The sequence below is a fragment of the Drosophila willistoni genome, chromosome 3R, assembly GCF_018902025.1.
Source record: "Drosophila willistoni isolate 14030-0811.24 chromosome 3R, UCI_dwil_1.1, whole genome shotgun sequence".
Taxonomy (NCBI): Eukaryota; Metazoa; Arthropoda; class Insecta; order Diptera; family Drosophilidae; genus Drosophila; species Drosophila willistoni.
The window spans coordinates 6,601,739-6,625,663 of record NC_061086.1 but is presented as its reverse complement, the minus strand read 5'-3'; the positions used below and the strand labels follow the sequence as shown (position 1 = coordinate 6,625,663).

General features: G+C 36.2%; 2 protein-coding genes across 2 annotated transcripts; one reads left to right on the top strand and one right to left on the bottom strand.

Annotated features, from left to right (window-relative positions):
- Positions 1 to 3,449: 3,449 nt before the first annotated feature.
- On the bottom strand, positions 3,450 to 3,881 carry LOC6650138 (keratin-associated protein 19-2). The gene has a single exon (XM_002073057.3). It carries the CDS (start codon positions 3,879 to 3,881, stop codon positions 3,450 to 3,452), a length of 432 nt encoding a protein of 143 aa, XP_002073093.1.
- A 7,199-nt stretch (positions 3,882 to 11,080) lies between these two features.
- LOC6650137 (glycine-rich RNA-binding protein 1) lies at positions 11,081 to 11,584 on the top strand. Its single transcript, XM_002073056.3, has one exon. It carries the CDS (start codon positions 11,098 to 11,100, stop codon positions 11,452 to 11,454), a length of 357 nt encoding a protein of 118 aa, XP_002073092.1. The 5' UTR covers positions 11,081 to 11,097; the 3' UTR covers positions 11,455 to 11,584.
- The last annotated feature ends 12,341 nt before the right edge of the window (positions 11,585 to 23,925 follow it).

The window sequence follows — 23,925 nt, the reverse complement described above, 5'->3', positions numbered from 1 at the left end:
ACTTAATTAATAGGCTCAGATGATAATTGGTATTTTTTGTTTCCCTCCCACAGAAACTTTTCAATTTAGGCTAATTACAGATTATTTTATAATATTAAAGTATCAAGAGAAGAAGGCCATTTGATGTGAATTGATTACTGCATTAAATTTGTGTAGATACAAATTTGTGAGATATAAGAAAGCTGGCTGAATAATTTTCCTTAGGTCATTTATATTGAGTTTGTATTTAAAAAAATTTGTTTATAAATTATATTTAATAATCTGAATGCAAAATATATCATCAGTATATATATATTTGATACTTTGAATACTTTTGATCTAATTCGGTTGTTATATGAAGCTATATCTAAAACGATTTCTTTCCATTAAAATAACAACCTTATGATTCACTTCCATCTACTCACAATTTACATGTCTAACTAGAGGTCAAATTTTACCTTTAAGATTAACTTTTGATCATATTTTGTTTTTAAAGTGCTTTGCTTTGAGGCTTTTTATCTCTATGATTTTTAAAAATTGCTATATTATTTTTTTATTTACTGTCTTTAAACCCGATTTTCAATTTTGCATCATGTGCGCTTTCATATGTCTTCTCATGTAGAACAGTGCATACCTGAGTATGTGTCCCATTGATTATTGTTCTATTGAACAATGTTCTATTGTGGCAAAACTTCATTATGTTTTGCTGTTTGCCTTGTTGAAACATGTTTATGTTTAGTTCAGTGAATTTAATCATAACTTAAATTCAGCAACAAAGTGCGTGTGGCAAAAACGATAACTAAAATCCTCTTACTTTAATAATTGAGTAGTCCTAAAATGGAAAATTCTTTATCGCAAAACTAGTCCCATGGCCATTAAGCATCTCGCTTTTGAGTAATTTTCAAGTGTCACTCAAAGTGAATAGAGTTTTATTTTGGTTTTATCTAAAGACCATGGTCATGCTCAAATCCGTTAGATTCTTTTGTAAACAAGTAAGGGGGGAACGCACATTAACTTCCAATTATATAGCATTCAAGGCAAATCAGAGGTGGTCGACCAAGACGATACACAATTTGGTCTCGAGTGGGTGGAACAAGGAGTGGTGCGGTGTGTTGTGGAGGAAGGTAAATTTGCTGTTGTTTAGCTTGGTCTGTTGAAAACAGATTGCTTTGTTAATATTAATTTGTCATTAATTTGAACAATGAACAGTGAGTGGCTTACAAGCGACTTGTCTCGTTTAAAATGCATTGATAAGCCAAGTGGCCGTAAGGATGCCTATGCCTTTCGCTAGGATGTTTTGCAAAGTCGCTATAGCAACATCAACATCAACATCAGATAAGTTTAATGCGCTTTAAACTGTTTGGCCAGGCGAATTGTGGGCTGTGTGTTGGTAAATGAGAAACCTAGAGAGAAAGATTGGGCATGAGAGTTAGAAGAAAAATGTGAGGGACGTTCAATCTTTAGACCCTTTAAAAACTAGACACAACTGTTGCTCGGGCACTTTGCTGATGAAAGGTTAGCCGAGTGTTAGGTATTTCAGTTTGTGGCCTCACCACAAATACATGGCGGGTCCCCACCTGCTTTCCCTCCCATGTCTGCTGCTTGGGCATTAGTCAAGAGGCAAAATGTTTTCCTTAATGCGGCACTTTGACGGACATACATATCTTAGAGCTAGACAGAAGGAGAAGACTTTTCGTCGACAGTCCCTTTTGGCTTTTGCCTACAGTTTTTAGCTGGCTAAACTTGTTTTTGATGTGTCGAACCCTTGGTAACGCGCAACCGTTTTCATTTTTACGCTTCAACACGAACGAACTAGCCGTTACCCACTGACTTGTTACTCAAAGGATTCGTCGGCTGCAAGTGTCTAGGTTTTTATTTCTATTGCTGGCTGTGTGTATGGTTTTTATTTATTTTATTTAACGCTATTTCTAGTTGCCGATTCACATGCAAAATCCACCGCATAGGACTCCACAAAGCGTAAAAATGTGTTTGAGTATCTGTGTTGGTGGTATTCCATTCAGTCAGTTTAGTGATGCTCCATCACCAACCGACTAGGTTTCTGAATGAAAAGGAAAATGTGTTTTCAATGCAACTTTAATAGCCTGACTGGCCTGACGAGTTGCTCTTTGAATAGAGACATAGGTAGGTGTTATCTGATTGCCATTTTACACAGTAGAAATAGAAAGGCTACACTTTCTGAATGGCAGGCGGAAAAATGACACAAATACACACATCAAAAAAGTTATTTAAATCCATGTGCCTTTAGAGACATTAAAAAGATAATACTCACAACGTTAACCAGAAAGTCATTTCTCTAATGAAGTAGACTCTGTGTGGACTATAAATATACATAGAGTACATAGTTTTAAGGCATATTAAAAAGTTCAATCAGTTTGTAATTTATATCATAACGAAATTAATTTAATGAGTGCTCAATGTAAAAGCTTTTTGTTTAAACGCGGTCAATGAAATAATCAAACTTAGCCTAAATATATAAACATTCATCGAAAGTTTATAAAACGTAAGGCTAAAAATATCCAAAAGTAAACATTTGTTGTATGTTTCTTTACAAAACCAGTTTAATAACTATTTCATAAGTAATATTACTCTTCTATAGAAGATTGTCACTACGTCTAAGTCTTTTCATTGCCTGTTTCACAATTTCAATGTTATGCATGACCTTTGATTGATGAGATTCAATTGATTTGCATTTTCCATTTCATCAAGTACAGATATTAATTGTCAATAACTCACAGATGACTGTAAGTAAGGTTCTAAAGAGCTTACTACCACTTTGTAGTGTAGAGAATGATTCGAATTTCATGCTTATTGGTTGACTATTACTACCTATTCTCTGGCTCTTATTTTCAAATGTTTCGTTTTCTGTTTCTTTGACCAACGTTTTGCTTGCATACACTGAGCAAAAAAGCATAAATGATGGAAAACGAATCGTTTGGACTATTTTAGCTGGGTTCAACGGTGCGTATAAGCAATGTAAGTTGTTTAAAAGTCAGACTAATTAAACGACACTTGGGCTTGGATATCAGACAGCTGGCAGATTCTCTCACTGTGAGTGTATAGCTTACGGTATCGGTAATTAAAATCTGAAAAAGAAGCCAACTCTATGTTCTGTCGTCTGCTATTTTTTTCTCCCTATTTTCCATAGTCGCTTTTATCGTCATGGGTACTATTTGCTTAAGCTGCGGAATGCACTTGTTAACATTGAGCTAAGCAAATAATGATGTGGGCTACACACACACACAGACACAGACACACCCACACATATAAGGGCAACCTTTTAATGAATAGAAGAACTAATCGTTTTCAACTGCATTGCAATTAAGATTGTCAAAGGACCATTTGCTAGTTCTCAATCCTATCAAAATGAAACATCTGTGGATTCGTTTTTTTGGTTTTGCTTTTTGTATGTTTAGTTTTTTTTTTTTAGCTTTACGTGAATTTTCAGATTATTAAACAATACCGGCACCATAGAGACCTCTACCATACAATGGATATCCACCATAGCCTAAAGAACGTCCATATCCGAAGCTGGGATAAACACCACCATAGCCTGTGAGTCCACCGTATCCTCCATAGTTGCTAAATCCTGAACCATAACCACCTATGCCACCGATTCCTCCGTAGTTACTAATTCCACCCAGTCCACCGAGTCCACCGAATCCTAAGCCTCCATAGCCTCCATATCCTCCATAGCCTCCATAGCCACCGAGTCCTGGACTACTATAGCCATAACTGCTATATCCATATGGAGGAATAACTTGCCGTGCAACACGTGATCCTTGCTCCTCTGCCACATTATCCTTGCTGGCTTCCGGCAGCGGTTGACCAACTGTTGCTGCTATTAGCAGTGCATATAATCCAAATAAAAAGCAAGTACGCATTGTTTTTCTTCCCTTTCTGGGTGCCAACTGCGAGAGGAGAGACAACAAGAGTGTGTGGTACAAAGATGCGAAGCCAACTGTAACCTGTCCAGGTTTTGCTTAGACCATTTATAGCCTAGAACTTTGTGCATAAAATAGAAACTTTTGTTTCGTTTCAGTTTTGTGTGTTTTCTGTTGTTGCTTGTTAGCAAAAATTAGACGCTAATGTAAACGTCATAAAACAAACTATTAAAATATGCCAGTGCCGGCTAAATGGAACAAAAACCCAATTCATATGCCCAACTCTGCTAAGTCTCTGTCCTATTAAGTCACACGCTAAGTGGCGTTCATGAAATCGAATGGGCCAGAAGTGGAAGTTTAAAGAGCAAAACATTTCACTTTGTGGCTAAGCAGCCAGATGCTTGTTGGCTCGGGGGTTTCGCGGGGTAGGGATTCGGGGCCAAGTTTCAGGTTGTGGTCAGGTAAGCTGTGTAAATGTGCTAATTTCATTCGAAGGTTAGTTATGCCATTGACCACCATCGCCAGACCAAACGCCAACGTCATGAGCTTCGCCAACTTTTGGGTGCGTAAGTGTGAATTGCTGTTTGTTTATGCTACTGTTGTTGTTTTTGTTGTTATTGTTGTTGTTGTTGTTGTTGCTGTTTGGCCGCTTGTTTGTTTGTTTGTTTGCCTGGCAATTTCTGTTTGGCATATATGCGGCCAGGCCATTAACAATGCTCGGTATATGGCTTTATATATTGCTCTATTTATTGCGGTTATTGGTCGCATGTGTCTCTATTTTCAATAAATCGCTAATCGCATTGCCTAAGCCTAATACCTAAGCCAAAACTCATACGAAGCCAACGGCATTTTGCATAGATATATGCAAAATGAACACTTTACAAGGAACTGGCGGCAAAATTTTTTTGATTATTCAAATTGAAACTTTTCTCTGAGCCACTCTGAACAAAAAACTGTGCCAATTAACGATGTCAACGTCAAAGCGTTGGAGATTCTGTCCATTCATTTGGCTCATCATCCAGAACAAAAAAGGCAAAATACTTTTCGCATAAATTGAAAAACTCTCTTACTAAAGAATGTAAAAAAAAATGTAGTATAATTATGATTGTCATAATTAACAAACAGACAGAGAGAATATAAAAGAGAGTGAATGAAAATAAGTGACAATGAAATGAAACTTTGGACGTTAGAGAAATATTTAGTGACACTCTCAGTTTTTAGTCATGCCAAAACCGGTTAGCATTTAGTCAAATTACTTAATTAACATAACCAAGGAATATTTATGAATTATAACGAGTTTTTGTTTTTAGGTCTTATATACTCTTTAACTACTTGATCGTTTAAATTTGATTAGAAGTTGACCTCTATTAGAGGATTGTTCTTGTAATATATTTGTGTCAAATTGTAGTTATTAAACCAAAAACAGTTCTTTTGAGAGAATATGTTCCCCATGTTTAAAAGTTTGTATAAAAATATATTGATAATAATTTAATTTGTGTCAAAAACACATATTCTTTATAAGGACATACAACATTATTAACATTTTGCTGAAGTTCTTACTAGTTTTATCGTTTTTAATCAAATCTTTTTTCAATATCTTTCTCACTTTTAAAGGCAGATCATTCGAAAAGATTTACATCCTTTCGATGAATTGTTTTCAAGCATTAAAAACTAATAATCCGAAAGGCTATTCAAATTGTGTCCTTTAATTTACAATAGAGTAAAAAGTTGGTGTCTGTATATGTGCAATGATTTAAACAGGATTAATTATGATTCGATTTGAAATAACACACATTAAAATTATTTTAATGAAAATAACTATTGGGTTAAACTAAAGCACTAAAACAAAGTAGAGGCCACCAAGTAAACTAAAATTCAATCTACAAACCAATCGATGACTTTTATTTTAATTAATATTTTGAAAAACGAATCTTAAAGCAAAATCTGTTAGGAATCACTTGAGTTTGTATTGCACCCAAAATGCGAAGAGGCCGATTGATTGGCCACTTGACTGAATGTCTTTTCTTGTTGTATAAGTCAAGAAACTTGAATATTTTTGGTATTTGAATAGCGTGAGTGGCCAGACAGACAGACAGACAGTTAGCTTGAAGTTGAAGGATGAAGGATGAAGAAGATAAAGTCCAGACCAAGTCTAGTAAGTAAAGGCGGCCACTTGGCCAGATGCCCTCAAAGCTTCATCTCTGGTTCTTCATTCCATTTTGTTGGCTAATAGGTTTTGGTTATTATTATAGCTTAGGCAACTGTTTTTGTTGTTCTTCTTGTTGCTCTTGATGTTGTTGCTTCGTCTATTTTTGTTTTTGTTGTTGTTTGCGCTTAGCCAGATAGTTAATAGAAAATGTTTTTCTCTGGGTATACATTTCACTTGGGAGCCACTCGCAACTTTGATGTTATTTTTTTTTTTGTTTTTTCTCTCTCAGTCTGAACCACTTTTAGTTTTATTTGCCTGTATTTCTTCCACTTGTACCGAGTGGCGATCATGAAATCATACGTATAAATTGAAAGTAGTAAAAAAACAACAAAAAAAACTTTGTGTTGATTGGATAAGTTGGTTAATTTTATATTTATTCCCGCTTGCCTCTCCCTTGATAATCTGCTTTGATGGTAAACAAGAGTATATAAAGGTATATTTAATGTGCTTATTTATTTCAAAAAGCTATGCGAAATGTATATGCTTAAGATTAGCTTCAAAAGCCAGGTAAAATAACAATCTAAAATGTCCATAAACACTTGAAACTTAATTATAATTATAGCCAGTGGCACTAGCCATCACCAAAATAAGGCGAATGAACTTAGATAAGTGTGAAGTTCTCCATTTGGAGTTGTTCTTTCTTCTTTATGCTTGTCTCAATTTTCTATGGTCTTCATCTTGAGTATTTTCAATTTTTTTGAAATAGGAATGATAATGACAAATATTTTTGTTTTAATAGTGTGTTCTTTTAATTTTTTTTTAAATGATTCGCTTGTAAATTTTCATAACATGTTACGGAATATAGATTAAATGTAGTGTTATATTAATTTAATAAGCGAAAATGTGACTTTTTAATTCCCAACCAAACTTAATGGACTATGATATACATTTAGATACAGTTTCAGAAAATTATTAAAATATAAATTAAAATATATTGATTCAAAAAAGATTTACTTAGAATTAATTTAAATTACGTTGTCCTTGTTGATACAGGACATATTTGAAGAAAATTTGAAATAAAATCGTAAAAATGAAATAAACCTTATGTTAATGGTTATATATTAACGATTATTAATAATTTTATTAGAAATAAAGAAATGTCTGCTTTATCTTGCAAATTTCGATGTAAAGTTGACGCATAGGCGACAAGAAAAACTTTATCAAATGTGTCTACAACATGGCTTTCATTTTTATTTTTTATGTTTTTTCTTTTTATGTTACGTTCGCCATTGAAACGAAAAATGAAACTGAAGTGAGCCTTATCTAACCTTTACCATCGCTACTTAGTTGTGAAAGTCGTTTAAGATTAAACGTTAGCTGTAAAATTTCACTCTTTTGACAAGCGGCCTTTATTGTTAAAAAATTAACTCGGCTTTAAATTTACGCCTTTTGTTATCCCTTGACCCTAGCATGGATGGAGGACATACTCCCACACACACACACTAAAACACCAAAATACGTACGCCCACAATTACGCCCAGTTTGATAAAAGTTTTCGTTTTTTCTCTGTCTTTTCTTTTTTATTTTGTTTGGAGTGGACCAAAGTTGTTGTTGCCGCCGTGTAGAAAAGAAAGGGAGAAAGAAAAATGCTTTTACTCTTGGAACCCAGTCTTTAACAATGTTTCAGACTGAAGGTTAAACAAGTCACTTGGCCATGGCCAGGCATTTGAAAGTTTAAGAAATTTTTGGATTTTTATAAGTTACTTTGTCCGGAACCATAACTCAATAGTCGGAAACTGAAAGCGGAATGTATAATGGTTATTGCAAAGAATTATTCGCAATAAACTTGAATGCAAGTTGTTTATTTTCCAAGATAGTTTTGTTGTCAATAGAATTATTAACTACTGTATCTATAATTTGTTTAAATAAATGTAAAAATTGCCATAAAATTTTGTTTAATGCAAGCTTTTTACCCGAAATGAAGCGGTTTCATTTTGTTTAGAAATCTTTTTATGCCTAACGGCTAATACATCTATTGGTTTGGTGCCATTTCTGTTTTTAGAGTATTTTCGCGTCAGTGCTTAGTTTTTTTTCTTGCTGTTATCCTTGTACTTTTCTTGGCTATTTCGGTTGAGTTCTTCTTATCGGAAATCGTGTCTCAATAAATCTAAGGCACCTCCAGACACAATCGAACGCCCATGCCCAGAAACGCCCACACAGCAGCTGGCAGCATCGCCTTGAGGCATCATGGCAGCAAAAGCTGTTCTAACTGATTATCCTTGTTTGACCGTTTTAGGCAGCAGTCGCAGCTGATTGATTTGTTATTGAAAATATTATAGGCTTGGCCCATTCGACAGAAACACCCGTTCAAACCCCCCCTTCCAGAGACTGAAATATCAAAACTTCAAGAGGGCGGGGTGAGCAACCGAAACGTGCTCACTGGGATACGCTTGAAACTTTTATAACTTTATGAGGGCGTTGTAATTTGATATCGCAAACTTTTTTTTTCCTTTTTTTATTGCCTTTTATAGCCTTATAATTTGGCCGCGATGTTGTTGTCGATTTTTGCCGCAAAAGAAGCTGGGTCTGAGGTTGATCCTGACCCATAGGCCGTCTGTTTGCTTCTCCTGCTGCTGTTGTCGCCGTGGTTGTTGTTGCTGCTACAGCTTTTTGTTTACACTTTATTTATGGCTTATAAATACGTATTATTTGGCCAAGACGTAGTGGGGGAAGTCAACAATGTGACGCTTGGGGCGGCTTTATAAATTGTAAACAACTCACATGTGGCCTGTCCCCTGTCCTATGAATGAAATCTCTTAATGAGCATTACAGATGCCAATGAAATTACATCAACGTATAATTGGATTAGAACTGCTCTATCACTTTGGGAGAAACCAAATGATACCCAAAGGAAATATGTGTATGCTGGTGTTGACAATTGATTTGCCACACAATAAATTTGGATTCCATGACTTCTTTACAAAAAATTGCTTAAACATAACCTTTTTTATGATTTGTTATTAAAAAAATTTAATAATATATGGTATTGGTTATTAAGTTCAGAATGATAAAACATCTTAAAACCACATCACATTATAGAATCTTAATAGGCATCCGTTGCTGTGTATTGCAAACTGATCCGCATAATACTTTTAAGCGTCATATATGTATATTAGTCATGTCCAATTATAGTTAGCTTTTTTCGAAAAGGTATTTTAAATTCCGTATGTTCTTATTTGAAAGTTACTCTCGACTTTGCTCTTGATGACTAATACGTATTAGATCTAATTGACAGCAGAAAAAACACAAAAAAGATGCACCACATGAAAAAAAGAGATTATATATTTGAAATCGACTCAACATTATCCTTTATGTACATTCGATATTAATTGTTGAATCTTAAAACTCTTTAAATTTTTACATTTACTACACAGATAAATACATTTAAATAGATCTTAAGCCAAAAAACAAGTGTTATATGTGTATATATTATATAAATGATTCCAAAGCCTTTTTAAACTGAGCTTCGTTTGGTAGATCTTGTTAAAGTTAGACATTTTATAAAAATCAGCCTCTAGAATTGAATTGTTGAGACAAATATTTGTAAAATAATTTAATTTTTATATAAAACACTTTCTTTTGCTTTAAATTTACAGTTCACCATAAAATATAAATAAATTTTTGTTCTTATTGTTAATCATAAAAAGCACAAACAAATTTTTATTATATAACATCTAAACCAGCAAAAACAGAGGCAACAATTTGGTTAAAAAAATCGAAATCGATTACGAATTTTAAAAATTGCTATTAGAACACTGTATAATTCTTTAATAGGTATCAAAACATCAGCGATTATTATTGTAAAAGTTCTTAACCTTTTCTTATTTTTATTTTTTTTACTGTTTAAATGTTTGCCACTTTACCTGTCCGTCGTTCTTATATCATCATAGAACCTACATAATTAGTTTAGCGGGTGGAGACTGTGTGACCAAAAAACAGGTTGTTGATTATATATATATTTTTTTTGTTATTGCGTTTTTATACCATACACCCAAAGGGTGAAATGGTATATTAAAGTCGCCAAAATGTATGTAACAGGCAGAAGGAAGCATCTCCGACCCCACAAAGTATATATATTCTTGATCAGGATCAAAAACCGAGTCGATCTAGCCATGTCCGTCTGTCCGTCCGTCCGTCCGTCCGCCCGTCCGTCCGTCCGTATGAACACCTAGATCTCGGAGACTATAAGAGCTAGAGCCACCAAATTTGGTATGCAGTCTCGTGTAGTATATACGCTTATCGAGTTTGTTTCAAATTTTTGCCACGCCCCTTCCGCCCAGGGAATTTACATAAAACTGTTTTTCTCAAAAAGTATGGCAGATAGAGACATCAAACTTGGGTTATATACTTGTTTAGTTAGCGCGCAGAAAATAATTGTTCCAACTTTTTGCCACGCCCCCTTCCGCCCCCGGAATTTACATAAAACAGATTTTTTAAAAACTATGAAAGCTACCGACATTAAATTTGGTATGTAAGCTAGCTTAATAGACGCGCAGATATTGACTATTTAAAAATTTTGCCACGCCCATCTCCGCCCCCGAAAATTAAACAAAACAGATTTTCTCGAAAACTAACAAAGCTAAAGTCACCAAATTTGGCTTAGTATGCGCGCAGAATACATATATTTTAATATGTTGCCACGCCCACTTTCGCCTCCGTAATTTAGAAATAACCGAGATAGCATATGGTTATGAGGCATGTTAAAAATTTAAATATTTGTTTCACCTGGTGTATGGTATACCCAAGTCGGCGAGACGACTTACTTACTTCATTTTTTTGTGTTTTCTTGTTTGTTAAGGGGCAATGATTTTGTTATTTTCGCCAATAGCCTTCGGCTTCAAGTTGGCAAAAGGGGATTTTTCTTGTCCATTTGAATATGCTTAGGAAATCTAATTTTTTAAAAACGTCATTAATTTGTTTAGAACTTCCAGTCATCGCGGTGGATTCTGGTGGCCAGATCAGCTCGTATATAAGAGGCGCTGTCGACTGTTCGCCAAACTCAGAGCAATGCGTGTCTTACACTCGAATCTATTAGTGCTAAGTGCTGGCCTGTTGGTCCTCCTTGCAGTGTCAACCAGACAGACACAAGCGGATGTTCAGCAGCTGACTTTGGCGGATGTAAATCAGGCAAATGAACAGCAGGAGACTCCGGGAATTCGTCAGGCGCGACAGTTTGGATTTGGAGGGCGTCGCGGAGGTTTCGGTCGGCGTGGAGGCTTTGGCGGAGGCTTTGGACGTGGAGGTTTCGGACGTGGAGGTTTCGGTGGTCGTGGATTTGGAGGACCTGGCTTTGGAGGACCACGTTTTGGTGGCTTCTATCCTCCACCACCACCACCTTTCTTTGGCGGACCATTTTACGGCTGAATTTTGGAAATTAAATGAGTTTGCTATTTGATAAGACCAATAAAATGATATTAAATTAGGAATAAATGTATATAGAAAACGTATTTTCATTGTGTAAAAAAACTGCTTAAATACATAATTAATCTGATTATATAGTTGGTTATCCATTGAGAATGACAATCTTTGATTGAAAAGTATTTTCTTATCATTTATAATGCTAAAAATCCAAGTTCTATTCCAATATTTCTTGTTTCATTATAGAACTTTCATCGTCATCGTCAACTTCCTATATATACACTATATTAAGTATTTCTTCGTATATTTATATGAACAACTACATATATAATAGTCATCCGATCCTGATGAAGTTTGGCACAGTCATTAACTGGTTTATTAAATTGACGAATATTAAATCTATTTTTAAGGCATTCGCGTCAAAAGTAAAGAAGTTATTAATAAAAGTCACTATTTTCAACCAATTGCTCTCGACACAATTTCACTGTAACGATAACCCTTTTTGTAGGGTTATAAAAACAATACAATATAGATTACTTTGGACTACGGGTTGCTATAAAACAAAGGCTGACTAATTTTAAGAAATTCAACAAAATATTTATTTGTGTTCTATAATGTATGTTCGTTTAAGATTGGCAAAAAAAAAATGCAAAGATGCTTTCACGTAATTGGTTTTTCTAAACAATAATCCATAATAAGTATCTTGAGTTATGTATGATACTTTAAAAGGGGAAATACTTTACTCTAATTGTTAGTCTGTCAATTCGAGTGCCTTTTCTAATTTAAATCTAAATTTACATTTAATATATTATGACAGAGGCATGTACGAGCATGGGCGTGTGACTATAAACTTATTATGGGGATTTTCTGTGATTTTATATAGACGCACTTGTGAAAGCAATCAATTATTTGCCAATTGAAGACTGTTAGTCATCTAGTAGGTACGTATTTATAAAATGCCTAGCTGAGAATTGCCAAAGAACAGAATGGTTGTGGAAGTTGGAGACATGAGATCTAGTTCTAGCTGTCATGGTGATGGCTTTGCTGCTGGAGGAGTCAACTAAAGCCGATACCATACGGCAACTGAATTCGGCGGATGTAAATCGGGCAACAAAGCCGCAGGAGATGTTTTGCTAGGCAGATTGGAGGCAACTATCGAAGAAATGGCGCCATACCACCATCAGGCAAGGGTCTAGTCGAATATAGACGAAACGGTGGCACACCACCACCAAACAATGGAGGAGCAGGAGGTGGCTATAGAAGAAATGGTTTCATTCCACTTGGAAGTGGGTAAACATTTTTTTGCTCTCTTTTTTTTTGTTGTCGTTGTTGCTTTCTTTTTTGAGGTAAAGTGAATGCGATGTCAAGATAAATCTGATGAGCTAATAAATCAAAATGAGCTTCTGCTCTAATTACGTGGGCTAAGTGTGAAACTTGTTTAATATACATATATATATACATATATAAGTGTGTGTGTGTGAGGTCGTGTGTTTGTGTCATCAGCATTAATATAAATATGCCTGTTTAGACTTTAGAAGGCATTCAGTTTTATCGAACAAGATGCGTGCCTTCATTTGCTTGCTGCTAACTGCAACTGCTCTGGTTGCCATGATTCAGATGGCAACAGCAGGAACGGAAGCAGACACCCAGCAGTCGTCGCTTATGTCAGCAGAATCCGAAGCGGAAGGAGCAGAGGGTTTCGAACAGGCAGTTGAAGATGCTGAGCGTGTGCGTCGTCAAATCAACTTTCAACGTGATTCCTTAACGTTGGCAGCAGGACGAGGAGGACATCACCATCGTCGTGGTGGACGTTTTGGAGATCATTATGGCGCCAACTACGTTGGTAACTACAGAAACTACGGTTTTGGTGGTAGCTACGATCCTGGCTTTGGTGGTGGTTTCCTCGGCATTCCCTACTTTGGACATCGTGGACGTTTCGGACATCATCACGACTTTGGTTTTGGAAGCCCCAATTATGGTTAAAACGATTTTGAAAAGAATTACATAGACAACATAATAAAATCAAGCATTCATCAAAAATTAAAAAAAAAAACAAGAAGAAAACCAGACCGGCAGCAGTTAAGGGTTAGAATTTAAAAAAATTGCATTTCAAATCACGTTGAGTGACATGGCACAGACAGGACAAGAAACTTAATCAGCAATGTTAACGATGTCAAGACTGGCGGGCATATAGCCGGATGTCATACTCGTGCCATAAAAATGGTTACGTTCCGACTTGTCCCTCGCATTCTCGTATTTTATTTTTGTATTCTCATTTTTTCTTTCCTTTTCTAATTCATATGCGTTTCAAGTTTTAATTACGTGGGAAAAAAGCGAATGAACAAACGAGACGAGTGAAGGGATCAACCAAAAGAAAAAAAAAAAAACGACATGGCCGACCACCAGCAGCTAGCAGTCAGGATATCTTGACTGAGTCTGACTGACGGAAGGACAGACAGGCAGACAGACAGACAGACAACAAGCAAAAGAAGCAACAGCAACACGAAAATAACAAAATACGCCCAATCAGCTTTGCCGGAGTCGAGCGGCAGCGGAAGCAGTAACAGATGGAAACCAGCAAAAAAAAAAGGGCGAAAAAATTAAGTAGCGAAATCAGCGGGCAAAGAAAAAAAGAGGAGAAAATGATGAAGAAGCCTAGAAGGATGAGAAGGAAACAAGACGAGCATGAAGTACACTGTACAGAGTACAACACACAACACAAATAAAACAGGATAAAGGCGTTGCATGCCAAGAATAATCCGTGCAACGTAGGAGGCAAAAGAAAAATGGTAGCACGCAAAAATTGTGAACTCACTTGACGTGGCTCATTCTGGTTGAGATGGCCCACATCTCTGGTGTCTTGCCATCTTTCTCCTCCTCCTCATCCTTGACAGGGGGCATGACGACGTCATTTGCCATTGACAGAATTCTGAGCTCGGCAACTGAAGAGAGAGGGTCAGAGGAAGAAAAGAGAATAGAAGCTGGCAACGCTTGTTAGCTGCGTGTGGCGGACAAATCAGCGCTCCAGTCGTGGCTTAAGCAAAAGATGTTGTGCCCAAGCATAAATATGCACGAGCTGACCAGCTGGCAACCAGAAATTTGTTGCTCCAGTTCCGGCTTCTCCTCGTCATGCCAGTGTGTGTGTGTGCGTGTTTGGCCTGCTGCTTCCACTGCTGTTGGTTTGAGGTAGAATGAACAAAAATTTCCAAGTAATTAACAATTACCATGATGTGAATGAATTTTTGTCTTGGTCTGGTTACTGCCGCCTGAATGCTTGGTTAACGGACTGCTTGAGTGACGTGACAGCTGCTATCAGAGAGAGAGAATGTGGGTGTGAGGCATTGTATCTGTCTATTTGAGGTTAGTTTTCTTCCCTCCATGACGTTGATATACATATACATACGCATATGCATGCCTGGTTTAGGTCTTTTACCCGTCAATCCGTAACATAATTTGAACGAAATCTCTTTCTATGGCCATTCGCCATCATGTTTATGCCCCAATAAATGCGCAAATTGTATTTGGGCTATCTGCCTAAAGTCCGAATATGTTGAAAGTAAACAATGCATCAGCAAATTCCAAGCTTATATTACGTACGCGTACAAATAATTAACCGAAAATTCATTCGATGGTACTATTTAAACATTTCTGTTGTCTGAAATTTTAGGAAATCAAGTTTTTTGCTTTGTTCGATTTCAAAACAAAATATTAAAAGTAGAGCTTTCTGTGCAAGGGGAAAAACTTTAGATAATTTAAATTTAAATTTCAATTTATATTTAAAAGCAATACTCATAATATATTTATACCCGTGCACAAAGGATACATTAATTTTGGTCAGAAATGTGCAACGCATAAAAGGAAGCATCTCTGACCATATAAAGTATATATATTCTTGATCAGCACGACGCGGCGAGTTCAAACAGCCATGTCCGTCCTTCCGTCCGTATGTCTGGATCGACGCAAATTCGTCCTAGACCGTTGGAGCTACAGAGCTGAAATTTTGCATATCTCGGATTCACCACTATAGCATATAGCTCCCATACAAACGGCAAAGGCACGAACAGTGACTTTTCTCAATAACTTCGTTATTTTCTGAGCTATTGTCGTGAAATTTAATATTGGTGAGTTTATTACACATACAAACGACTAAATTTGATCAAGATCTGGTAACTATATCATCTATCTCCCATAGGAACAATCGGTGGAACACAGTGACTTTGATCAATATCTTAGTTATTTCCTATGGTAAGATTGTAGGCCGTTCTTTCGGAAACATTAGCCTTTTTAGCTAAAACATTTTTCCTCTTTGATGGCTATAGGTAAGGAAAGAGTTACCAAAAATGTTGTAAGGGTATACAAACTTTGAAGCGGTTGAAATTACCAGAACACAAAAAAATAAGACTTTTCTCAGCTGACAAATTTCAAAGCCCATATGAAAGGAAACGGGATTGATTTTCTAATGCAATTGAATAAGATCTTTGAACAAGGGAAGAAAAAATGTAGAAACAGAAGGAAGTCTTTTTCATAAAAATATTAAGCAAAAATATCCTAACGTTCTTCATTATAGATACAGATCTTTTTCAAGTCTTATTTCAAGTCAATCGCTCAATTATCCTTTCAGTTATAAGTTAAAAGAGAGAAAATAAATTTTTCAACCCTTAAATTCTTTAAATAATTTCCTAAGAATAATAATGGGAGGTACCCAGCCGAAGCTCGGGAACTTCTAACGATTATTTAACTATATTTGGAGGAATAAAAATACTATAATTAATTTGTATGTAACGTGATGTAAAGTCACTATTAATTTTGAATTTGTAACTTAAATAACTGTTATTAAGTTTTTCCAAAATATATTATTGCTTTATTAAATTTTTTAACTCGTTACCTAATAACAGTAAAAAACCTAAAGAATAGGATGGTAAAAATCGATATAATTAAAATAATAAATAAATTCTCATTATATTCCTCATAATGACAGTTGTCCTTGTGGGTAGGATTGACTTTGTGTGCCACTGTCTGACTTTCTCTTTGGTTGTTCTATTTATAGAATAAATTACATGTCTGGCATATTTTTACACCCTTTATTTGTACACAGGAAAGCAGCAACTGTCAAGTAGCTTTAGCTCTGCCCAAAAAATAAAATCTTGATGACTCTAACAGGTAATGCCAATTAATATTTGATATGCAAAGTTGATACATTAATTTTGACGCGTTGTCATAATTTATTCAAAACGGTAATAGCAACAAAACAGTAGAAATCAATTAATTATCGAAATTAAATAAGAAATTAAATGAGCTAAGGATTTAGTTAATTGATCAAGTATATTATGTATTTAAATTTGATTACGAAAGGCTCTTTACTTATTACAGGATATTCCAAAGTCATTATTTGGTAATGCTTTTAGAGAGTGAGTTTTGCATTCCAAGTATGTTTGCTTGTTAATTGGGAGAAGGAAAGAAAACCTTCGTAAATTAGAATATTCTCCTTGATTCCCATTTTATGCTGTTCAGCAGACTTTTAATGCTGTTGTTGAGTGAATAGAATTCTGGTGAATTTCTATATTACTTCGTGGGGAGTAGGTATGTATGTACTTACATTCTCTGGAGTGGCAAAATAAGATACATTATATCGTTAAACCAACATTAGAGCCATCGAGCATTCAACTCGCCTGCCACATTCTATGACCAAAAGTTCATTGCAGATTAAGTAAAATTTTTTATTTTCGCATCGTTGTGTGCGTTCGTGGTTGCCATATTTAATTGTATTTGTGGTAATGGCACACAAAAACACAAACACACACACATACAAACAGGCACAGACACAAAGTCTTTACAAACACACACACACACACACACAAACACACAAACACCCACATCCGCACGCAGCTCATACAAAAAAGTTTCGCCTTCAAAAAAGAAAGATGGAAGAACAAAAAAAAAATGAATGAAAATGTTAGAAAAAATCCCTAATTAAACAGTTTGTCAGTAATGCAAATAAACTTTGTTAAACTTTTTTGCCTACAGTCAGTGAGTGCGTTTCCTTTGCTCCAGACACGAGGCTTGTTGCTTATTATTATTTTTTTTTCTTCTGGTTCTTTTGGTCAAGCACACAAAAATGTAATTATTAAAAAATTATGCTAAACACGCAATAAAAAGTTGGTAAGAAACAAAAAAATTAACGAAGAAAACTGACGACCAACGACGGAAAGAGAGAGAGAAAAAAAACGAGAAAAAAATTGCTTTTTAAAAAGGCAAACGGTCAAAATTCTATGGATGTATGTATGTATGTATATAAGTTGGTAGTATTTATATGTATATATAATTGTTTTTCTTTTTGCATTTTGCTTTGTTACACACCCGCATGTTGAAAAAGAAAACTGGCAACAAGAAGGAGAACTCACAATTGTTAATTTGAAAATTGCACACAAATGCGTAATGCGAAAGTTTTACAATCCCCTCTCGACGTTTGGCCCTCGGCCCTTGGTCTGCTGGCAACAGCATCCCTAGCATCATCATCATCTTGGTCGACCGGCTTGGCTTGGGCACTTGTTAAGTGTTAATGAAATAATTATGCCAACTTTGGCTGGGCGCACATGGCCTGCCCCTATATATATATACATACATATATATAGTACATGGCTATAGTTAGAAGTAGACCCACTTAGTCTCTCTGTCTCTCTCTCTCTCTCTCGCACTATGTTGTTCTGGCTGCCTGTATCCCTATATCCTGAACGGCATCCTTACAGGCACTTCAGTTTTATTGTTGCCGCTTCTCTTCTTTTTGTTTTTTTTTTTTTTGCCATGCGGGAACAATGAAGTGTGAGTTTTGCAATGTTCTTTGGCCCTCACTTGCTTATTGCTTTTTTTTAATTCGATAAACTGCCCTCGAAAGACCCAGTGATGACTATGGCGACGACATTGGCAGCAACTGCGACAGCAAAGGCGACGGCGACAACGTCAGCGATGGCAACGACCTTGGTTTTGCGGCAACCTAAAAGCCTAAAAGCAGGCAATGCTTTTGTGTGCTTGCCAGTCTTTCTAAAGCCTAAGCCGCTTAATTACAATAAGTTGGGGTCCTGCCAGAGTTGCCTTTGCCTCTGTGCTGTTTACTTAAGACGCGAAAATGTGATTAACAAGTGTGAAAAGCCGTTTGCCTCCCCCTCCCCAAGCACTCACGGCGTGTTTTCCTTTCTTTTTTTCTCGTTCTCTCCTTTTTAGTATGTCTTGTTTCAATGTTTTTTATTTTTGCCGTGCGGAAGTTTAATTTTGTTTGAATAACTTTAATTGATTTAGTTTATTTGTGTGTGGGTTGAGTGAGGGAAGAGGGAGTGTGTATTCTCCCTCTCTCACTTTGAATTATTTACTTAAAAAACTGGCACGTCAAAGTGTCGATTGAGTTGGCCTTAAAAAATTAGCGCAACTTTGCTTTCATTTAAAGTGAGCAGGACAAAGTTGGTTGGCTGCCACAGATTGTTGGCCCGCACACCGAATGCATCATTATCAAGCCCAATGACAGGTGTGTGCTTGCCAATTTGAAAAGCTCTAATTGAATTTAGTAAACTCCATGGTTTCAACTTCGATGTCTGTCTCAACAATTGTCTGAGGTTCTTTCCCTGTTTTTTACCAGAGAAGTAATAGTAGTGGGAGTTGAAGTTGGAATGAAAGTGGAGATTGAGGTTAACGAAAAACTTTCACACTGTCATTGTAATACACACCTTATTGTGCCGCCCCCTTGGCTTCCTTTTAGTTTGTTGTCATTGGTGAAAATGAAGATGGTTGCTGGAGTTGGTTGCTTGCTTGCTTGGTTGGCTGGTTTGGTTGATGCTGCCTGCTGCTGGCAGTTGCCGTGTCTTTGTCGAAATCCCAGGCAAGTTGTTTCACCGCCGGCACCGCCGCCAAACAATTAACGTTAATGGATCATAGTAACTTTTTCGCCTTTTTGCCCACTGTGAAATCCCAGCGGTGCGTGTAAACTGGTAAAAGTAGCAAAAGCAAACTACAGCATCAAAGACGTCTGTCTCTGTCTCTTGTGCTGCTGCTGATGCTGCTCCTGTTCCTGCCACTCCATGGTATGGCATATGAGCTAGGCGAGACTTTCCCATTCTGGCTCTGTGTGTGTGTGTGTGTGTGTGTGTGTTAGTGAGTATCTGTGATAGACAAGGCTCTTGCAGGCATCTTTGCCGACATTTTTGGTGGTGCTCCTTTCGACACCGTCACCAACAAGTTTTCTGCTGTCTTTTGCTGTTTTGCGTGCTCCGTTGCAAAAACTTTCTGCCACTTTTCACTTTTTCCTTTTCTTTTATTTTCTTTTCTTTTACTTTTCGATTTGCGGAGGAGCTAAGACCAAGCAACGCGCGCAACTTTTAACACACTCAAGTGTCGTAATTTTGGCTGCTTTCTCGCACACAAAACAATATTAATGCTGGTAGTTCGTTCACTTGGAATGGGCAATCCAAACGATGGCACATGGGTATACCCCCATGAGATGGTGGTTTTTGGGTGGTGGTGGTGTTGGTGGCGATAGAGGCCTGAGGGACCATTACTGAGTTGGGGCGGCGGTGTCGAACGAAAGAAAGAAATGAAAGAAGGAGCAGAAGAAGAAGCAGCAGTAGGCAAGAAAAAGAAGCAAAAAATAGAAGTTAAATGAAAAGTTTTGCTTGCGCTGCAAACACGTCGCTTCCTGTCGCCTGCTGCCGCGCGTCATGCCATGCGTCGTTGATTTTGCTGACTGACTTTTAGGCTTCGAGTCAAGTTGCTATACACCCACACACACACACTCGTATACACTTGTAGGCTGGAAATACATTTGTATACATTTCTCTATCTATGTATGTATGTGCGTGTATGTGTGGTCCTACACAACTATTGAGCAAGTTTTCAACAGGCCGCAATGGTAGGCCCTACCACCCACTGTGCACAGTGGCAAAGTATTTAATTAAATTGCTCACTCTAAACACCTGTAACACCTAGTAAATATTTGAAATATTTATATATGATTTTCCAGCAGTTCCAGACAGCTTTTCTTTAAAATGATTTGATTTGGTTAATTGATTAGAAACCCTTAGAGACCTTCAGAGTAATACATATAAATTCTGGAATATTTTAATGTTAAATGATTTTGAATTGGTTAATTTAAAGAAAGAAGATGATAAATAGGTACGTCTCAGTAAAAAATAACGTATACGCATTGTGTGCAAATCTAACTAAAAATTTAAAATTTCTTAAAAATTTAAAAGATCTAAATTTGGATTTTTAATCTTAAACTTCAGATAAGAAATGCTATGTAAGCGAAATACGTAAATAAAATAATACCATGTGCCTTTTATTCGCTTATTTACATAATATAAGAAATAAACAACACAAATTTTCAGGATTAATATGAAAAGATCAAACTATTCGGGGTAATTTTAATTCCGTCACCCGCCAAACCGAGATTTTACCTCTGAAACTGCTCAAATTTTAATCAGATCGAGTTCGATTTTCCTCTCCAAATTTATAAATACTGTTTATTTAATATTCTCCAATGTTAAAATTCAAAACACTATAAGTTCATAAGAAGATCGTAGACAAAAATAAGCCGAACAGGGCATCTGCCTGTATGTTTTGCCTTAGTATTAGCGTTTTGCTTAAATATTCCTTTTTAAATTATACCATATAGAGGGTAATTTGTTTTTGAAAAAAGGAATATAGTTAGCGACATTAAGAACATATTTGGAGACAGATGCTATTTTTAAATGCTTGAATTTTGTTAAATTCATACACAAATGATTAACTTCAAGCTACTTTATTACATAATTTTTTATTATTATTTTTAGCTTTTAAATTACATATTTATCTTGTTGGAAAGTCTATCATGCTGTCTTTTGCTTGCATCTTTAACTTTAATAATGAGCCAAGTTTTCCGTTGGGTATAAAGCCACTGTGCAGTGGAACGAAAGTAAGCTGAATGGGGTAAAAGCGGAAGTCGCATCGTCGGGCACGAAAGTACAGAACTGAGCGAAGGCTCTGGAGTGGCAGGGGGCCATTGGAATGATGATGCGACTAGCCCTGGTATGAAAAAGGAGCAAAAAAAAACCAAACCAAACCAAAAAAAAAAAGGAAAAGTTTTTGGGGCGCAGCTTAAAAGTTATTAGCGTTTTTGGTGGGGTACAGACGCAGCAGCAGCACCACCAAGAATAGTAGTCGGCTCCCCCGCTGGTCGTTGTGTGTGTGCCAGTGTTTGCGTATCTCTTCATCTCCCCTTCAAAGGCCCCCCCCATGTCAGCTGCTTTCTGACTTAGGCTGGAGGTGAGCCCCAAAAATGCCACCAATCGAGTCAGCAGCGCTGGCAGCAGCAGCAGAAGCCACCTTGCTTGCTATTCATATTTGTGTTTGAGGCTTAGTACGTTATTAAGTTGTTACGTTTGGCCTGCTACAAGCAGCAACAACTACAGCAACAACAAGAACAACAACAAGAACCAACCGCGTAGCTCTCGCGTTCTTGCCTCTCAAAGGTATTGCGTGATATTTCAATTTGTTTTTAGTTGTAAGTGGCTTAAAATGATTTAATAACTCATCAAGGGATTTGCTTGTTGTTAGGTATTTACTTTAGTTTTCTCGTTTTCGTTTTCGTTCTCGTTTACCATTCCACTATGCCATATACCATACATACAATATACAGATATATAGTATATAAAATGTATTTTAGGTACGCTCACCTCAGCTTTCAGCTCTTGAGCATGAATATGTGCTTGAGGATGAGTTTCTAGCCTCAGACTCGGTCGACTTATGGCATACGAAACTTTTTAAGTAGTTTTGTCGTTTCATATTAACGAAAGTTTTCTATTAGTTTTTGCGCTTTTTGCCATCATTATTAATACAAATAACAAGCTAAACTATGCAATATTTGGTTGTGGTTTTGGCTTTTTTTGTTTTTTTCCAGTGGCCCCAACCAAAACTCTTGTCGAAGTGTGTGGGTATACCTTTTCAACGCCCACATATATATATATATATATATATACATATGTACGTATGCGTGATTTTTGCCATCATAATGAGAAATATGTATTATGGAACTCTGTGTGAGCGGTGGGTGTGTGTGTGTGTCTGGGTGCACATAGTTTTGCGGCATCTGTGTAAATATTTTAAACGCCCTTTTAGACTTAAATGTACTCAAGGGAATTTTATCTTGAAATCTATACATTACATGTGGAATGAAAGTTGATTTAAAATGTTCACGAATTAAGCCAAATCAATTTAAGCCAACAACAAATTTTAGATATATGTGTGCATTTGTGGTTAATGCCAAATCCCAAAGCGCTTTTTACAATCCGCTACGACCCTTCCGTGGCTGCCTCGTGACCCGGTCACGTATTACCAAATGTATCGAGTGGGTTGTGACTGGCCGTAAACTACTGACCAGAAGGCAAAACCTGGTCTAGGTCTGGTCAGAAGGACCAATACCACAAGTAACTAGCCAACCAACTAACCAACCGACCGACAAACTGACAAAACTGACACACACACACAATCAGACACACATACAAACAACAAAAGTAGTTTTCTAAGGGGGGAGAGTGCAACGTAAAATTTGACAAGTTGTGAAATTCTGTGATAGCCGCAGCTACAGTGCGAGAGAGCGAGTAGGAATTAGATAGATCTAAGACTAGAGAGAAAGAGAACGGTAGAGAGAAAAAGAGAGAGAGCGAAAGAATGAGAGAGAGGGGCCAAGCTTACAAAACAAAAGTTTCGGTATTCTTTGTGTATTTCTCTATGCCAAAAATTCAATACGGCTAATTACCCCAACATCCTCTTTAGATAGCAAATCGCACAGTGGGCATCTATAGAACTTATTGGTAAACACAGTAATCCTTTTTTTTTTTGGAGATAAATCATAATGCTTTAATAAAAATGGTTTAACCTGGTTTGAGGTAGAACTTGTACTTGCGAAGTACAAATTTAAGGTCAGAAATTTTCTTCTTTCTTCGTCTTTGCATTTTTTTAATAAAGCAAGACTATGATGTATCAGGATATACATAGAAGAATATAAAGATATAAATTGTGAATTCTCTCAGCTGTTAAAAATTCTCAGAAATTCTTTTTTACTTCCATAATAACCAGAATTTTAAGCAAAATAAAAATGGTTATCAGTTCGTACTTTTTTTTTTTAATTACCTTTTTTTAAATAATCTTGGGGTTAATAGTGTAGAAGTTAAACATTAAAAGTATTTATTTTTATTTTCCTATCAGTTGTTTAACTGATTGTAGTTATAATAAAAGTGAGTTTTGGCATCTAAAGTTATGCTTATATAAGAAGAATAAAGTCTGTATATTTCTAAAGTGCCTTAAAGTCCCAATTCATTTTAATATAATGAAGTGGAGAAAATTTCTTTTAAGGTTGTTTTGAATAAGGAATTTAGTAGATTTTAACTTCATATTCATACGACAACTTATAGGTAGTAATTTGCATTGAAACTGTTTCGATTACAGTTAAAGTTT